We start from the raw sequence: 18623 nt of genomic DNA, 5'->3' as shown, positions 1-18623 counted from the left end.
GTTACTGATGTTGAGAGATATTATTCATCTTTTGTGACATGATGGTGAAGACCTAATGTAGTCTATCTCATCTATTTATTTTTACAGAGAACTTGGAACTCTTCAGGTAAGACTCCTTTGTTTAATTTACAACCAGCACACAGGTGCCAATCCTTAAAAATCAATCTTAAAAGCTCCCCTGTCTGCTTTGAATTAGTTGAGTTCATACAGGATATATCTATTTACAGTAGGAATGAACAAGTTCAAACTTATGTCCCAGGCCCTTTATGGAGATTTGTTGCTGCAGAGTGCTTGGCTGTTTCAAAGTATGCAGGAGAAGCATGTTTAAACATGCACTGTGTTTGCTGGTGGCCTCCACTTTCGATTACTGGTTGCTCTATTAGTCTAGTTGCTACACTTCTTGTACACTGCATAACTTCCAAATAATTTTTTCCTTCTAGCTCCTGAATTTCTCAGCACCTGTGAACAACTACAGTTGTTTTGGGACTTATTAGAAAACACTGCAGTGTGCTCAGACGTTCTTTTCAAGTAAACAGAACTGGAAACAATTTTCCTGCCCATTCATCCATCAGCGACATACACTTAAGTGGCACTGAACCATTTTTAATTTTAATCATACAGTAACATTTGTCAAAAGCAAGGATTTAACTGCAAGGTACCTTTCCAGTATCCTTGCTTACTACCCCCAGCAGCAAACTGGTAAGCCAGATCTTCAGTGTGTTATGCTTAGTCCTAGTCCAGGCACCATGATGCCCTAATAATTTATTTCACACAACTCATCTAAATTCTTACTCTCTCTTCCCACATATAAAACAGGTTTCCGGTGCAACCGCATATAAAAACCTGGATTCAGGTGGTTCATCTGTTCCTCTTTGACTTTAATTTACTCCTGTGACTTGCTACACCCTTTACTCTGACAGAATTAACCTCACGTCCAAAGTTTGCTTTTTAGATGCTTGTTTCAGTTTCGCTATGGGTCTTTAGGAATGGAGCTCTCAATCCATGAGCATTTCATTTAGAATGTATTTGATCAAGAAGCCAGGTTTCCCCAGCAGGGTCAGCAGTCATGTCTACAGAGAAGAGAGACTTTTTTCCTATTTCACGCTCTGCAGGAAGTAGGAGAATTGAAAAATACATATTTTATTGTGGTTAATGATCTGTATTTAAAAGAATCAATGGTGGTTCTTATGACTTTGTTTGAAAAGAAATACCAGGTGTTTTGCCTATGGTATTTTATCTTTCTTAGGCGAAAAAAAAGTTCACTGGAAAGGCTATCAAAGGCCAAAGGCATCTCAAAAATATCAAAATCTGAAAAAAAAGTACGTATATCCTAAATGTAATTTATTAAAATATTATCCCTGTGCTTTTCTTCAGTGATGCTTCTTAATCTATCTGTAAACAACTCATTCACTGAAAAAATTTAAGTCCTTTTTCCATTTAAAGGAAATAAACTGCTCTACAGCTGCCTTTTGGGACCAAATTCTGGATAGTTATATAACTACATATCTCATATAATGGAGTTCCAGTGCATATATGGAATTCTTTTTTTTTTTTCCCCCAGAAATAAGATTTTGTAAGAATCCCGGGTCTTTCAAGCCCAGGTCTTAATAATTTTATACATATAAATCTTATATAAAAATAAAAACTATATACACATATTTATACAAAAATAAAACCAAAAATGATGTATAAATTTGTACATTAAAAATGTAATTTCGAACTGTGATTACCTAAAAAGATGAATAATGGCTAAACCGATTTAATGTCCACCTACAGGAAGGGCTAGGAAAGATGTACAACGTGAAACCCCGTGTGTTATGCTGGACAAATGCTGCATTGTCTCGGTTCAAACTGCTTGTGGTGAAACAGCGCTCCCTGATGTCCAGCGAGCGACTTGAAGTCCAAAAGCTACATTCTTCCTGATATTCTTGGATGAATTGTTCAACAACCTTCTGAAAATTGTAGTTAATAAAAAGCAAAGAACCAGTTAATTCCACTATCTCATGGAGAGGGCTTAGAGTCAGGTAAAGTTCTGTTTCCTTATTGTCACTGGGTTCAGGCATCAACCTTTCCATGCTGATGTTTTTCCATAATGTTTCTAAGTTGAATCCTTGAGTCATCCCCATCTCAATCCTACCTCAGGCTGCAGAGAGCTGCAAGGAAAGAAAGGTAGAGTTCCAGACATCCTCACAGCTTTCTCACAAGTTCAGTTTCCTCAAGAGTCTTATCCAATGTTATGCAACAGGTCTGAATCAGAGCAGAGACCTGAGTCCTGGCAGGCTGGGGACAGTACACTGCGGGAAGAGTCACAATACCTGTTCAATAACTTGATTGTGACAGATTTTTGAGTGAAAAAAAAAATTCTTTTAATACTTCGTTGTAGAAACACCAGCCCAAAAATGATTTTAAAAGGGGGAGACCTACAGGAAGCTCTGTGTGGGTAACGATCGACATTGTAAGTCACTTTTTATTGATGTAAAAGTGTAAAGAATAAGGAAGCACGCATGTCACAATTATTGCAGCTTCATATTTTGCAATAGGGAAAAAAAAAGAAATTTTTTTCCTGGTCTTAAAGATTTAGATGGTTATGTGGAAGTTTCTGTAACCTGCCCTTCCTCTGTTTTTCACAGTTATCAAATGAGCAGTAGTAATGATGAGTGCTTTGAATTCTTCAGATGAAAAGTAATACACAAAAAAAGAGAACAATTAATGCAGGGTAACTCACTGTGAATACGTGTCCAAGAAGAGAGAACCTCAAAGAAACAGACTTTTGCCCTGCTGGTGTATTTGGTATTATCTCCACCCTGCTGCCAAGTTTTCTGATTTCAGCCTGTTCCATACAGAGATGTTGTTAGTTGATACATTCACCACTTGGTATGTTTTTATCTCTTCCTGATCAGAAACTTGGCATGATATTTCCCTGAATATGCCCACTGACTCAGAGCACCTAAATAATCTAGCAAATTATTAATAAAAGATGAGGAAGGTGTAAATTCTCATTACCATAACAAATGAGGCCAGTTACACTTTAATTGACCTGCACAGGGGGAAACAATGAAAATGAATGTATGTCTTGCCATCTTCCTAGGGTAAACCTTTAGCTCTTATAAAGAGCTTTTCTTATAAGAAAAGGCAACAGTAAGATTTCACACTGAATCTTATTGGCAAAGGGATTTTTTTTTCATTCTTGTTATTACATTTCAATAGACTGCCTTAGACTAATTGCATACTACTACCTGCATTAATTGCCTCTGTGGAAAGGTAGCAGCAGGGTATCCTGCACCTCTGTGTTTAATGATTTTTAGAGTCAGGTATCCCTTCTCCTTCGTTCTATGTCTCCTGGGGAGATGTTTATCATCCTGGGGAGATGTTTTAATCACAGAATCATAGAATGGTTTGGGTTTGAAGGGACCTTAAAGATCATCTCGTTCCAACCCCGGCCATGGGCAGGGAGGGACACCTCCCACTAGACCAGGTTGCTCAGAGCCCCATCCAACCTGGCCTTGAACACTTCCAGGGATGGGGCATCCACAACTTCTCTGGGCGACCAGTGCCAGTGCCTCAGCACCCTCACAGTAAAGAATTTCTGCCTAATATCTAACCTAAGCCTATTCTTAAGTTGGATCCCTTCCCCCTTATCCTGTCACTACATCCTCTTGTAAAAAGCCAAAGAAGGAAGGAAGCAAGGTTTTGTAATGCTGTTGGGCAGCCGAGAGACCCAAGGCAGGCTTGAGACGAGCTCGTCAGGGGAAGAGGGGCGAGGCCGCCATGGCCGGGGCCCGCCACGCCCCGCTCCCATTGGCTACCGGGCCCTGGGCGGCAACGAAGGGGCGGGAGCAGAGCGCTCCCCGCCGCCCGATTGGCTGGGGCGGCTGCGCCGCGCACGCCGATTGGCTACGAGAGACGCCACTCGACGTGTGGAGGCGTGAGGGGGAGGCCGCTGAGGGAGGCGGGAAGGGGCGGGCACGGGCGGCTTTGGGCTTTGCCGCAGGGAGCCAGAATTACAGCCACGCCTGAGGGGCCTTTCGTGTTTGTGCGGCAGCCACCTAAGAGCTGGGGAGCCCGATAGGCTGCTGTGAGCCAGCCTCAAACAGCCCCCTGCGGAGAGACCTACTGAAGACGTAAATACATTTAATCCCGCCAAAAAATACCCTTCCTCACTCTCCATTTGGCACCCCCTTAAATCTTGCGGTTACAAACACCACAGGTATGTTTTCTTGGTTGTGCCTTCAGGGTATGTCCAACTTGAGGGATAAGTTTAATTCCCAATGGCAATTAGGAGCTCAAGACTTGATTTTAATGTTATATGGTTCAATCACAGTTCTGCTGCGTTAATTCCATTAATATTCCTTTTAAAAAAAGACACAATCACAAATTGGAGGGGAAGTTTTTTGGTAGATCTAAATGTGTGGAGCTACAAGGACCTGACAAACAGCAACCTTTTCTGGAAAGGCTCTTTTCCCATTTTCCAAAGTTGACCAGAAAAAGAAAAATTGAAGGCTCCTTCTACTACGGAAAAAAGAAAAGCTTTATAAAATTAGAACTAAATCAAAGAACTCTACGTGGCTGTCTTAGGGCACAAGACTTAAGATAATCAGTACTGATAAAATTAATTTTCCATCGCCTGACGTACAAACTGTACTGAAACGTTTCATGTGAACAAAAGAAATGTACTAGTGCTCAAACTGACCATTTTTGTAGTTAATTTCTTCTTATTTTTTTAACAGGAACCTTTGCTTAACGAAATGAAACACAATCTGGTGTGTCAGACACCTCCCACTGTCACTGTTCATGTAAAATCGAGTGCATCCAGATCACATCAGCAAAAAAAACTTACTAGACTAAAGAGACCTGCTTTTAAAGACCATCAAGAAAATTGTGAGAAAGGGGTTCCTAGTCAGAAATATAAATGTCCAAAGGGACCATGTCTAGTTATTCAGCGTCAGGAAATGACAGCTTTCTTTAAATTATTTGGTACGTTAATAATGTGAGATATGAATGCATTGACCAAACAGAATGTTTTCTAAGCTCAGTAATTTTGAGAGTGCTTTTTATATCGAAACTAATGGCAATTCTTTATCAAAACATTTTGTTGTTTTATTTCCGTATATAAATATTTAATGCTTAAGTTAAGGGCTACCAAACTGATGAAAAGTATCTCTTTTAAATTACAAATGAAACCAAGGTGGTTTGCTACTTTTTATGATAATTTTTCTTCCTATTTTCTCTTATATTTCAACAAATACTTGTAAAACAATGTGCATCTTGTTTTACACGAGGCTTAAAAAAAGGACTCCTTGTCTCTTTAACATGTTACTTACTGTGGGAATAAATTTCTGGGGGGAGAAGTGGAACGGGAGACAATCTAAGGAGTTGGAGCATCTCTTTATTTGTGTGTCTTTCATATAAAGTTTTGTATTTATTTGCTTTAGCAAAGACGTTAAGTAATAGTGGAAGATTACAGCTGGTTTTTATTTGACCCTTAAATACAGAAGTGAATGAGAGAGAGTTCGTGGTAGTTACGGTACATGGTCATGGACAGTGAAGCACTGACCAAAAATAAGCAAGTATTGCCCTATAAAGGCTGCCAGGTAATCAAGGTGCAGGATCTCAGCAGTCTGTAGTTCCTCTGAAATAATGGTGTCCTATCACTTGGAAGCACGTAATGCGGGAAGAAATTATACAAATAGAAAAAAATAGTGACATATTTTTCACTTTTGCTTGCTGTTACTGAGAATGGATGAAATGCAGTCACCAGATTTCCCACCTTGCCTTTCTGGTAGTTTTTTTTTCTTTTGCCACGTAAGTTTTTTTCACACCTGACCTCTCCTACTGCCCTCAATTTCTCTGTTCTCTACTGGTGGCTCTAGCTTCTTTTCTTTTATTTGGTTTAATGAAAGACCATCTGTTATTTATTTATAAATACCTTCTAACATAAACAGTTTTGGTGTTTGAAATGCTACAGCTTTCTCTTGTTACAGATGACGATCTAATCCAAGACTTCCTTTGGATGGACTGTTGCTGTGAAATTGCTGACAAGGTAAGTGTATTTTCTTCTTAGTTAATACAACATACACTGAGTGAGAAATCTGCCTTTAATTACTTGATACGTTAATGCAAATACAGAACATAATTTTTTTTCTAATGGGTTCACATGGAAGTTTCAAGAAACTTAATTCATGCTTTCCTCATTGTTAAAAATGATGAAAATATCTTGGTGCCAGATAAATGTGTGAATCAATTTAGGAAATACTATACCTAAATAACACATTCATACCTCATTTTACATTTTAAAACAGTATCTCTTGGCAATGACTTTCGTTTATTTCAAGAGAGCTGACTTCACACCAAGTGAGCATACCAGAATCAATTTCTTTGTTGCTCTGTAAGTACTTTAAAATTATCTGGTTTTATTAGAATAAACTTTGCATTATTTCTTTATGACACTGGTAATTATGATATGTGATGAGACTTCCTTGAGGTAGTATCTAAACAACCTGATCTAGGGGATGGCATCCCTCGGGATGGCAGGGGGGCTGGAACTAGGTGGTCTTTAAAGTCCATTCCAACCCAAACCATTCTGTGGTTCTTTGATAATCTACATACTATGAATAAATAATGCAGATTCAACATTTTTCCTGTGATGGAACAAGCTTGAGAAGCAGACAGGGGATGCTTGCATTGGTGTAGTGATACACAGAGTGGCATTCTGCCTACCAAACTCAATCTGGGAGCTTTTTAAGCATTATGAGAAATATATGCAGGACAATACACAGCAACACATCTGTGGCTCACAGGTGCTCTTACAGACCCTATTTCATATCTTTGCCAGCCTTTAAGTCATTTGTACCAAAACATTTCAAGCATGATAGGCACCTCAGGAATATCTTTTTATTAAATTTTCTGTCAACATGATTTAAATCAACTGTAAAAACATTGCTAGAGAATTTCTGAGAACTTTTTTGAACAGTTGTAAAATGCCTGTACTTTAAAACAGTGGTGGAATCAGTAATCCATCTTTACCAGGCCTACGTAATCCCTCTGTATTTGGCTATACCTACAGAGGGTTCTGCATTTTCTTTCACAGTGTTATGGTGCTACGGTCCTATTTTTTGGTAGTATCACTTTTCAGGTGCTCTGATTTGCACACTAGTGCAGGGGCAAAGTGGCTGTTCCTTCTGCTCTCACTGGTACTGTGGGTGACCTCCACAGAGCATGGAGGAGGGAGCCCTCTGACTCCACTGAAGGGGAAAAAGCCAGGCCAGAACAGTGAAAGGGGACAAAGGGTCTGGTGAGACTGGAACTAGAGAGAATACTGGGGTCAGGAGAAAGTGAGGAAACTGGGGAGGAGACTAAAAGTCTTAATTTTTTCAAGTGTGATTGTCAGGAGTTTAGTATCAGGTGGATCCAGAGGAAGTAAATATTTTCCTGTTGTCTGAGAAAACAATCCAAAACTAAAAGTAATAGATAGTGAAGAAAGGGAGGAATAGAGACATTAAAAAAAGTCATTTAAGGTTTTCACTTATAACTGAAGGTAGACCTGTATTTAGTTGTTTGCTCCTAATTTAATATGAGCAATGTAATTTTCCAAGAATAGCTAAAATCCATAAAGTAAAAAATGTAAAGTTTAAGATTTCATGGGATAGTTTTAAAGAATCAATGAGAAACTGTTCATTTTAGTTCTAAGGTTTCTTGCCAGCTTGGAGCAAGATGTCAGGATATGCTAGTTCTTGCTTATCTACCAATTTAGGAAACTCTAGGGTAAAGCAATTTTTATAAAAGCTTGGGTATTTTTACCCAAAGGATGCACATGGAACTAATTAAGAAAATACTGTATTCCAGAGAGAAGGCTGTATTTTGTTAGTGTTTTTTCCTCACAATACTAGAAAAAAGAACCACTGCATTATGTCTGTTATTTTATATTAGAAATCATTCTAATATAGTAGTTTAAGATTTAAAAATATTTACAAACATAAACATATATATATTTGAAGGTATCTGGCAAACACAGTTGAAGAAGACAATGAAGAAGCAAAGTATGACATTTTCCCATGGGCTTTGGGCAAGGCCTGGAGAAAGCTCTTCCCTGATTTCTTAAAGTTAAGAGATCAGCTATGGAGTAGAATTGACTACAGGGCTATTGTAAGCAGACGCTGCTGTGAAGAGGTAGGGAGGTAGATTTAATATTGTAGATGCTGAAATCTCAACAATTAACACCAGCTAGCAATTTAGCTCTGTACAAGTTCTTCCCTAAAGTAAACAGACAATCCATGGGAAAGAAAAGATGCTGCTAGAATGTAATGGTCCATTTATCCTCCATGATATTTCTTCCTTCTCCATTTAAAATACATTGTTTGAAACCATGTTTTTTAAGTAAACTAGAATATTTTATATTGCACTACTGTTAAAAGTAAGTTTCTATTGGCTAGAATCTGCTTTATGCAAATACTTTTTATTTAAAATCTACTTTGATTTGTTTCACTTCATCCACTTCAGAAATAATTTTACATGCTTTACAATTTATAAGGAAAAAATTCCTCATTTTTCCTCATTCCTCACTTTTCAGGTGAAATGTCTATCTGGAAAATCCCATGTCATGTTCTAAGTAAATAATGTTTACTTCCAAATGGTGGAAAAGAAAATCTCTTTTACTCTAGAGGCCCATTTCTGGGGATGGGATTAGATGCTATGGGAAAAGCACAAGGAACAAGACGAGTGCAGGATGCTTTTCTTTGCATACCCTCCCAGCTTCCCACTGGTATGCAACTTCCCACTCCCATTATTTCCCTGATGATGAACACTGTTGGCTGATGTTTAGTAGCTGGCCGAAGACACTATCTTGTGTCCAACATACCAAGCACAAGCTAGTGTTTGTGATGACTCTTGTGAACATACAGGGCTGTGAGCTGGGATGTTTCCACACGTGACTGGTACCAGGATTACTTACTCCTGCCAAAGGGAGCAAACTTTGTAGTGGGATAGTATGAGACAGATAAGAGATGATGCCCATTTCAGCTACATTAATTCCCTGCCATACACTAATTGGATCTCTTGTTTTCAGCTGTAAGTTTTCTCATTATTCTTCCACTTCCTGATCGCATGGCTGTTCCCATAGGTGATGGCTATTGCTCCCACACATTACATATGGCAGCGAGAGCGCTCTGTGCACCACAGCGGAGCTCTGAGGAATTACGATGATGAAGTCCAGCTGCCCCGAGGCCCCAGTGCTACTCCTACCGACTGCCTGCTCTGTGGTAAGAAAGGCAGATTTGTACGACTCGGATTATCATCTTCCTCCTCATCTACTGACACCTTGGAGATGATGGAATTACATTCATCCCAGAAATCGAAGGACACCTTCTCAGCTGAAAAAATGTTCATCGACTCTCCTTCTTATAAAGCCCAAGGTATGGTTTAATATTGCAAATAATTTTCCATTAGTTTATATATGGCGCAAATACACCCTACAAGTGCTGCAGGGACTGCTCTGTCCCTCCCTATTACACATGCAGTTGCCTTGGCAGAACTGTGCTTTTACTCTCATTGATTCATTTCCATATACTGTATCTTGACTTCCTGGAAGCACCAACTGCTTTACATTGAGTCTCTTCACATTACCTTCATCTACTACAGTAGATTTTGGGTTACATTCCAGTCTATTTAGGCATTTATTGCTATTCTTGCATTATAAATGAAATTGAGAGTCCTGTCTGGAACAATAAAGATACCACTGTGTGTTAAGTGAGTTAAAGTGCTCTTGCTGAGAGCATGTTTTGAGAAATGGCAGGATGCTCAGCTGTGGTATGAGTTTGGACATAGGTTAAATCACAATTCCCATTTTCCTCTAAGTGTATCTCATTTGCTGACAATATATACAACTGTTGTAATACTGGTATACTAATAGAAAACAAGAGTTTATGTGAAAATTGTTTATATAATTGTATCTCTGCCCATTAAACTACTCAAAATAGCATCCTCAGCCTTTGTATTAGAGGCCTCTGTTACATACAGCAGCTGTGGGGCAAAACCATTATTAAATTTATTACTAAAATTGAAACACACTTGTGATGCAAACTTCCTGGGGCATCTGTATAAGGCCTCAGCTCTGCAAAGATACTCTCACGAACTTAACCAGTGCGGAGTTCCTAGTATACTTATTTAATACAAGGGTAGTTATAGCTCTGTATGTTTTCTTTGCATATGTTCTCATTAATATCCAAATTTTCACTATTATAGTAGGATTGTTACTGCTTTTGACAGCTTTAATACAACTGTGATTCTCAAGAGATCCCTCAACTTTGAAATATTTGGCATTTGAATATTTCCTGAGATACAAAACAAGTCAGGTGTTTACAAAACATAACTTAAAAATTTAATGTGTTTTAATTACCACTTCCTCAGGTGAGACCCAAAATGACTTAAAATTGTTTTTACTTGAGAGATCTTGCTTCTTGTCTCTGACAAGGGTCAGAAAAAACTGTTTTCTCCAACTGTTTGAGAATACTTGATATAAAGCAAAGTTCACAAATAACCAGGCAACTTGCAGCATGAGTGCTGGAAGGGAAGCAAAGCTGTGCCTGTCAACTATTTCGATCTTGAAATAAGCACAGCTTTATCAAGTGAAGACATTCAGTGAACTTCAGAATCTCGTAAAGTTATGCTTTAAGAACATTGTTCTTAAAGAAACCTATAGTAACCAGTTGGAAGCCAGCGAAGTACTCATTTCAAAGGGCAGCCTTTGATCCCGCAAGGTCTTACTACACTTTTTTCCTTATTTTTTCTGGTAGACTGTCAGAGCCTGTCCAGCAAAAGGCAACCATGTAGCACCCTGAACCAAGATAAATCCATGGATTGGTTTACAAGCAATGGAGAATGAAATACACCTGATAAGACAGAAGCAGATACTGTGACTTGCAGAACAATCTGGGCTGTATCACACCACCAGATGTGATGATTCACTTAAAATTTCTCCCTTTACATAGTGGGGTAATGATTGGTGTTTTAAACTTGATGTGAGATAGATATCAGAGCAGTCGTTACTTAAAAGTTACACAACTTGCAAAATGTAGCATCTACTTTGTAATGTTTTATTTTATTCTGATACAATATTCAAATTAGCAGCTAGGGAGGCAGCAGCATCAAGAAAGCAGTGGTCGAAACTTTCTCAGCTTGGTAAGGAATGCTAATTAAAAAACAAAAAGTTACTACTTCAGCATTTCAATATACAAGGATTATTTTATTATTATAAGTTTTATGATTTCATGATATAGGAACATATCAAATGCTAGTACAAAAAAAAAAAACAAGTATTTTTTTAAAATAAAAATACCACAAAACATTCAAGATAAACATTTTCCAAGTGTCTCACCTGAATGAGCTTCCTGACAGTGGGATGGTCGGGCAATGTAAGGCACTGAGTGGTTTGTTGCAGCAGCATCACAAAGTGATTCTGTGAGAAGGACATTTTTTTTTTTTACTTCGTTCCCACAACTTTAAGACCTACATGGAGACTAGAGTTGACAATGTGCATGGAATATTTTTCTCTGACGTATTTTCTTTTTTTTGTTGTCACCTATCAGTATATTCAGAACTCTTTGCTCTAGTATGCATTTTACAGATCTATACTGTAAATATATATATGGCATCATTTTTGGATTTGCCAGAACAGCATAATTTTAAAACAGAGCATGTTGGCACCGTTTCTCCTAAAGAATCCTTAAGTCCATCAGCATACTCAAAAGCAGCTATAGGATGAGTATAAAGAACAGAATTTTATTAAAACCCAAAAATTTGAAAACAGTAGTAGAAGGGCAGTCATTCTTTATTGCAGATTGCAATTTATTTTCTATTTAGCCCAGGTTTTTAATAAGATATTTAAACTTAAATAACAATTAATAGTCTTTTTTAAACCTGACAAGGCCTAGGGCTGTCCAAAACCTTGCCTATTCTCAGCTGACCTAAGAAAAAATACTGCCTCTTCCTATACCAGATTATCAAAGTGCAGTAATAGGGTATCTCAGTAGCAGTAAAGTTCTTACCATTGTATTTGCTTTCTTTAAGAACTGCTTGATCCTGAATATGGATTTCTTCGTACTCATTTTGAGGGGGTTCTTCAATATTTTCTTGAGTTTCCACCATTTGGCTTGATTTGCAATGCTTGATTTTAGCAGGGAGTACTGACCAGCTTCTGTGAGTTACCTCAATTATCCTTTCACACAAGAAAGGAAGCTTGCAGCTCCGAATTCTGTCTAAAAGGTCAATAACCTGTGTGATGCTTTTGAAGAAATGCAAAGGATAAAGGAGCACTTTGAAGACTCAAATCACACAGTCTCAGTTATACTGACTTCAGCACATTCTTTACCTTTGAGGTTATGCAAGTCCTTCAGTTTTAGGGTAAAGGAGCAACCTGACTACTGCACTGGACAACAGGGCAGTTACTTTGAGGATGTCATGAAATGCAAACTTTGGGAATGAGAACATTCCCCAAGCACATGCCAAATGATTTGGCCAAGTGTAATTTATACTGAGTGTGACTCCTCAAAAAAAGTTACATGGGGAAAAAACCCAACTTTGTTAACCATTTCATTAATGCTGGATGTGTATTTCAGAAGATGCTTGGTTTTGTACCAAGGCCAGGTAATGCCTGAATAAAGGTGCCAGAAGTAAATACTTACTTTGCTAAGTACACAGCACACACCCCACCTTGCTTCAGGCTTGGGTATACAACAGGCAGAGCACACTGAGGGTTCAGCATATCCAGAACTACCTGCAAGAGAAAGACAATGTTTACTGGGAAAACATATGTATATCTATCAATGTAACATACAACAATGCTTGGGGGAAAATAAAGGTTATGGAAAAGAGATGCATACAACAGCAGCATGTAATCATCAACCAGTTTAATATACTCCCTCTCAAAACCTGAGGTGCACACTTACACAAAATGAAGTCCTCTCTACTTCCAAATGAATTTCTATTAAAACAGCAAGTAGCATTTGACCAACTAGGTAGGTTACTAGGAAGTTAAACCTCCTAGTAATTAAATCCCATAATCCTAACAGTAATAAAAACTTTTAGTAAATGTAGTCTTCTAACACACTTGAATACCTATCTCTCAAATATGAAAAAAAGATTGTTCAAACACATAAAAAGAGCATATTATGGTCTCAATGTCAAACCTGCTGTTTGTTTCAAGATAAAAAAAAAAAAAACTTCTGTCTTTGGCACTTTATCCATTTTCTGCTAGGAAGCTATTCAGATTGTTAAAAAACGGGATAAGCAATACCTGATCCTTCCTGCAGGACTGTTACTTAAAACGTTTCTTAAAAGGGTATTTTTGTGCTATGTATTATATTTCTTTGCTTGCAGCATTTAAAAAATTGCTATTTGTTTAAAGCATTTAGTAACTAAGTAGTTTTAAGTAGTTTGTCTTCTTCACAGGGAAGAGTGGTTGACATCCAGCTATTTTCCGCAGCATGTCTTCCTTTAGGAAATTTGGATACAGAGAAGCAGGACAGGAGAGCCAGCAATAGCATTCTTTAAATTATGGTGTAGTTACATTGTGCATTCTATATAGCTGATAGCAATGTGGTCACATAGTTACATTTTTAATAAGGTTATGTAGTCTTCTGAAATTTCATGCTTGAAATATGTACCTCATAGTTATAAAAATATCAGTTTCTCAAAAATACAAAAAAGTGAGTTGGTGTTTGCTTACAAGACAGCAGTGATTAATTGTAATATTTCTATAGTATGGCTTTATCACTCTTTCATTTGAGAACCTGTAACTGAAGCCTTGAAAATATTTGTATCTGACAAAAAAATTACAATGTTTCTTTCACTGAGGAGGACCTGATTGTTATTTCTCATGTTACACTAGATATGGGATCCTGTTGTGAGTATGAGCTCTAGAGGTTTTCATTTACAGAGAAAAGACACATGTCAAAGAGGGGAATTGTCTGGATTTACTCACTGCATCAAGTGTTACAGATTTCATATCTGCAGCAGCTGTTGAAATGTCTTTAAGAATGAACTCCACGTTATCTGGCCACTCATCCATGTGTCCTATTTCCCATGCAGAACGCCAGTGCCTGTAATTCTTCTTAGCTAAACTATGATGATCATCTCTGATTTCATAACTTAGAACACGACCTTTGGGCCCAACTGAAAACAAACAAAAGACACTCCACTCACCACTTGACACTTGTTATAAAGACTTGAGAAACACAAACAAACAAAAAAGCAAAAAGCATAGTCTATAACGTAAGTACAACTTTCCATCTCCACTTAAGGAAATGATCACATATGAAACAGTGACAATCTATGTTTTCTTTATGTTTAAAACAAACACATGCAGAAAAAGTGCCGTGTTAGTTCTTTCACAGACAGAAATCCATCAACGCACAGATGAAATAAAGTGTAGTTACAGTAGTACAGACTGTTCCTGAGATGTTCTCCTGACGTTGCTCCTGCAGCAAAAGACAAGTTGAGCATTTGTGGCCCCAGATCCTTCTGCTAGAGCAACAAGAGGTACCAGATGAGAATGCTGCACCAATGTTCACAGGCTAAGAAAACCCCCAGACCTGCTCACTGATGTCAGCCCCACAGACAAGTTTTCTGGTGTACTCTTTGATTTACACAGGTTTGTGTAATTTTCCTGTTATTGTCTGCAACAGTAATAAATTATTAAGTCTGAAGTTACTATTCTGAAATTTACCAGTGTACAATGTTTCTGATAAAGGAAGTATTTCTAGGCTGTCCAGGCAGACAGCAGGGTGTGCACTGCTGTATTATTCTATATTTGTATTACTCCAATTCCTCAAGCCTGTCCCACCGCTCACTTTTCTCTCCTTGCTGATTTGGAATGGGTGCAGGCAGCTTTCAGGAAGCAGCAGCTCCCTGGATCAGGTTCTGTGCCTTTCTAAGCCATTTCAGTTTGAAGTCACCAGGCTCGTTTCCTCACCTATGTGATCCCACTGCAAATCCATTCAGCTAACTGAATAAAAGAAGGGATGATCAGACAAAGGCCAAAAACACCTTGTAAGAACAGGAAGGTTTCAGCATGTTGCCTTTGATCACCTGAAACAGTTGTAGAGTCACAGTGCCAGCTCTTTGTTACTTCAGATTATCAGTTTAGACACATCAGAAAAATAAAGTTCTTCTCACTAGGGGGTCAGTCTTACCCCCACTCATTCAAAGTAATTCCTACTTCTTGAAACTGCTTTTTTTAAAAATAAGAACAAGGTGAAATATCTAGACAAAACTTCATTACTGTGAAGCTACAGTATGTCAAGTTTGCATACATTGTATTTTCCAGTTCTCAAAGATCTTAAAGGCATGGCAAATGCCACTCTCTTAACCTTATCCTGTTGCATGTCAGTAGTTTCTAGGAATGATTAAAGAAATAATGGAAAAGAAAACATGAAATGAGTAATAATTAAGAAAAGACATGAATGAAATCTGTTAAATCAATGAGAATTTTGGAAATTAAATAACTCCGTGGACATTGGTAAGGTGTCCACTAGACTTGAATTCCAGCATTTACCCACGTAGCAGCTGTTTTCCTTGTTGGGTATCACTGGTGCATATTTAATGGTGGAAAAGCAGCCACCATTAGGAAACAGCAAAACAAATCTATTCATTTCTGTGTCAGCACCAAAGTGTGTTCAGCTGTGGCTAAAACTGTCTGTATTTGGTGCCGATTTAAATTCAACACATTTGAAAACAGCAATGCAATTTCATACCTTTTTCCCACTCCTCAAAACAGAACTGATGTGGCACACAACAACTGCATTCTTCCCATGGATAGGGTTAACACAAGCCTGGTAATGCCAATGATTTTGCCAACTTGGCCCATTTACAGCTAAATTAAAGTGATTAGAAAAAAACTGTTGGACAAGACTGAAAAATGAGAGGAATAATTGGCAAGTTCAGGTGTGCTTGTATGAAATGGCCACAGTAGACTGAATATCTAAGGCAGGAAAATCAGTTGCTGCATTTAGCAAGAGCTAACTTTTGCCTTAGCCAGTAGCAGGCGTTCTATCTCTTTGTTTCGGGTCTGCATGTAGGGCAAGATGGGGAAAGCTAATGACTCTTACTTTCTCTAAATGGAAAGAGAAGTGCTGATGTTTATCTTCTGCTTCGTCAGCTTCTAGCTCCTACAGCAGCGATGGTTGCTTTGAGGATAATCCCATGCTAGCTTCAAATCCCAATGGAACTAAAAAACCCCAAAAAGTAGTTTATTTCAGAAAGATGATCAGAAGAAACCCAGGAATAGCAGTAGGGGGCAGAAAGAGGGAGAGGGAGCAGAGGTGCAAGGGCTGACCTTGCAACTTGGGCCCAACGTATCAAGACCAGGTGCGCTGAGTGATCTTGGGGCAGTGTTTAATGGCTGATCAAACACAAGCATCTTCAACCAGATCAGTGTGCCAGGTGTGGGTTACAGGTAAAACAAGGACTAAGAAGAACAAACTGCTCTCTTCATCCCGGAAAAGGACCCTCCAGGTTCCCCTTGCTGCTGCTTACACGCCCTCACCAATTTTAAGTTCCTGATAGATCTCAGCACTCTATCCTGTACCATTCCTAGTTCCTCAGCAGTTGGATCTAGCACCCCAGAGCATGGTTGGATCAATGGCTCTGGTAACGTACTTGCTGTATACTGAATTTCCTCAGAAAACTCACACTTCTAAAAAGCCTTGCATTGTTACCCTGGAGCACATGCCAAGGGACAGTAGGTATCCAGCACAGCTCCACAGGAGAGTAAGAACTAGTTCTAAGGCTATTCAGTGGTCTTGAACAAAAAGAGCAGCTTCTTTGCTGAGTTTGGCTCCCTCACATCACCTCCCACAGACACGTGGCCGGCTGTAAGTGGGAGCAGAAATGCTCTGTTTTGAATTGCTGGAGGGTACTGAGCAAATCCACAAAGGCAGATCAAACTGTAAACATTTTAGAGACAGCATAGTCTACAATGTGGTCTTAATGATCACTGGGATGTAGTAAAAAAAGAAATGCTAGTTTCACTGAAGCTCAGGTACAGTTACTCTGACAGTGGGATGCCCTCAAACACTGACTTTGAACATGTCTTCAGGACATGCAACTTGTGCTTTTCTGCTCTATCAATCAAGATGAGCAGTGATTAAGTTCTTGTCTTTACCCTCCCAAGTCCTTTAATACTGCAAACAATGGTAACAGGTTTGCTTCCTTTTCTTAAGGAATTTGTTCTACCAGGAGCCCATAAATCGGATTATTCTGAAGTATGGTCCACTTACTGGATGCCTACAAACAAGATGAGTTTTAAGGGTGGTTTCACTCTCACTCACATGGCTGAGTGCAAAGGCTCTCTATCTTTCAGGGCATGGAGACCTTGATCAAATGAGGCTGGCTGTAACATGATAAACAACAGTGTGTATCCTCATAAGCATTTTCACTGGTACCCAGCAACTGGATTATTCATGTGACGCATCAAGATGAGGAAAAAACAAACCAAGAAAAGCAAGAGATTGGACAGAGAGCCAAGTAGGGTTAAGCAAAAGCCAACAATAATGATGACTGAAACTCGGCTTTCTGCGGGGCCTTCGGTAACCATTTACACTACGGCCCTCTAAGCACAGTCAAAGTGGTTTGCAGTCCCTGTGCTGACATAACTCTGCTTCAAGTCAACAAACTACACATGAACATGTGAACTGCAGCAAAGCTTTTATGAGCTGAGTACTAAGGACTACGAGAACCGTAAGTATCTGAGCAAAAAAAAAAAAAAAAAGCAAACTGTGACAAGGAAATAAATAAATTCTGTGTTTTCTGAAGCCAAGTTCTCACCTGCTCTTGACAGAAACAAGCTCATAGCACCAGACCCGCTGCCCGTTTCCAACACGGTGTCTCCCGGGTGGATATCCGTCATCGTTAATATAGCGCTTATGTCCTGCGAGCGAGAAAAACACGGCACGTTACTATTCGCGAAAAATTAAAGGCGAGATTCGGCCAGCGACCTCCCAGTCACCAGCCGGTACCTTGGGGTAGGCGATGGTGGGTCCCCGAGGCATGAGCAGCACGTACTCCTCCAGCGAGGGCCGCCTCAGCAGCAGCCGCGTCCCACCCGACGTGCGCAGCACCTGCCCGGGCAGCTGCCCGATGATGTCGCGGTGGGGCAGGACGCCGCCGGGGCTACTCAGCACCGCCTCCGCCGCCAGCCGGCACAGCAGCTTCAGCGTCGTGTTGTGCTTCCTCCGCACCTCCGCCAGCGCCAGCTCCCCGGCGCGGAAAGAGCCGGGACGCGGAGATACCGCCTCAACCAGCGCTTGACGAGGGGCGGCCACCTCCACCTCCTCCTCCTCAGGGGGAGCCTGAGGCGGCGCTGCCGCGCACCGCGCCACCGCCGCCGCTTCTTCGGGCGGCAGCAGCCGCCTCACCCGCTCCAGCGGCGACAGCGATGTCCCCCATGCCCGCCTCCGGGGCTTCCCATCGGCAGGAAAAGAAGAGGAGGAGGAGGAAGAAGAGGAGGCGGAGGAGGAGGAGGCGGCAGCCCGCCGCAGCGCGCGCCAGGCCCTCATGGAGCAGCCGGAGGCGCGAAGAGGGGAGGGGCCGCGGCTCGCGCGCTCCAACGGTCGCCCCGCGCGCCCCGCCCGTTC

At 40.0% G+C, this 18623-nt stretch overlaps 2 protein-coding genes across 4 annotated transcripts; one reads left to right on the top strand and one right to left on the bottom strand.

Annotated features, from left to right (window-relative positions):
• Window positions 1-4659: 4659 nt before the first annotated feature.
• On the top strand, window positions 4660-11777 carry SPDYA (speedy/RINGO cell cycle regulator family member A). Its single transcript, XM_042051440.1, has 6 exons — window positions 4660-4974; window positions 5982-6040; window positions 6300-6385; window positions 7995-8166; window positions 9116-9407; window positions 10788-11777. Exons 1-6 carry the CDS (start codon window positions 4746-4748, stop codon window positions 10874-10876), a joined length of 927 nt encoding a protein of 308 aa, XP_041907374.1. The 5' UTR covers window positions 4660-4745; the 3' UTR covers window positions 10877-11777.
• TRMT61B (tRNA methyltransferase 61B) lies at window positions 11067-18607 on the bottom strand. Of its 3 annotated transcripts, XM_042051437.1 has the most exons (7): window positions 18006-18607; window positions 17815-17917; window positions 13973-14163; window positions 12675-12766; window positions 12039-12274; window positions 11369-11449; window positions 11067-11182 (listed from the first exon to the last, which is right to left on the bottom strand). In XM_042051437.1, exons 1-7 carry the CDS (start codon window positions 18543-18545, stop codon window positions 11139-11141), a joined length of 1287 nt encoding a protein of 428 aa, XP_041907371.1. In that variant the 5' UTR covers window positions 18546-18607; the 3' UTR covers window positions 11067-11138. The 3 variants fall into 3 exon arrangements, with proteins under 3 accessions (XP_041907371.1, XP_041907372.1, XP_041907370.1); XM_042051438.1 differs by lacking the exons at window positions 11067-11182; window positions 11369-11449 and adding an exon at window positions 11451-11499; XM_042051436.1 differs by lacking the exons at window positions 11067-11182; window positions 11369-11449 and having other exon boundaries at window positions 11860-12274.
• Window positions 18608-18623: the final 16 nt, after the last annotated feature.

The sequence above is a fragment of the Corvus kubaryi genome, unplaced genomic scaffold, assembly GCF_017639235.1.
Source record: "Corvus kubaryi isolate FWS band 111438036 unplaced genomic scaffold, C.kubaryi_AGA036_p1.0 76, whole genome shotgun sequence".
Taxonomy (NCBI): domain Eukaryota; kingdom Metazoa; phylum Chordata; class Aves; order Passeriformes; family Corvidae; genus Corvus; species Corvus kubaryi.
This window is presented reverse-complemented; position numbering and strand designations above follow the sequence as displayed.

Bases quoted from the DNA above. Each gene is read 5' to 3' on its own strand.
- TRMT61B (XM_042051436.1), bottom strand. From the start codon at position 18,545: ATGAGGGCCTGGCGCGCGCTGCGGCGGGCTGCCGCCTCCTCCTCCTCC. The intron at 17,918-18,005 runs GTACCGGCTGGT...TCTCGCTCGCAG, and splicing joins CCACCATCGCCTACCCCAAG to GACATAAGCGCTATATTAAC. The intron at 14,164-17,814 runs GTGAGAACTTGG...GTTTGTTTTCAG, and splicing joins CTTGTTTCTGTCAAGAGCAG to TTGGGCCCAAAGGTCGTGTT.
- SPDYA (XM_042051440.1), top strand. From the start codon at position 4,746: ATGAAACACAATCTGGTGTGTCAGACACCTCCCACTGTCACTGTTCAT. The intron at 4,975-5,981 runs GTACGTTAATAA...CTCTTGTTACAG, and splicing joins AGCTTTCTTTAAATTATTTG to ATGACGATCTAATCCAAGAC. The intron at 6,041-6,299 runs GTAAGTGTATTT...ATTTTAAAACAG, and splicing joins GCTGTGAAATTGCTGACAAG to TATCTCTTGGCAATGACTTT.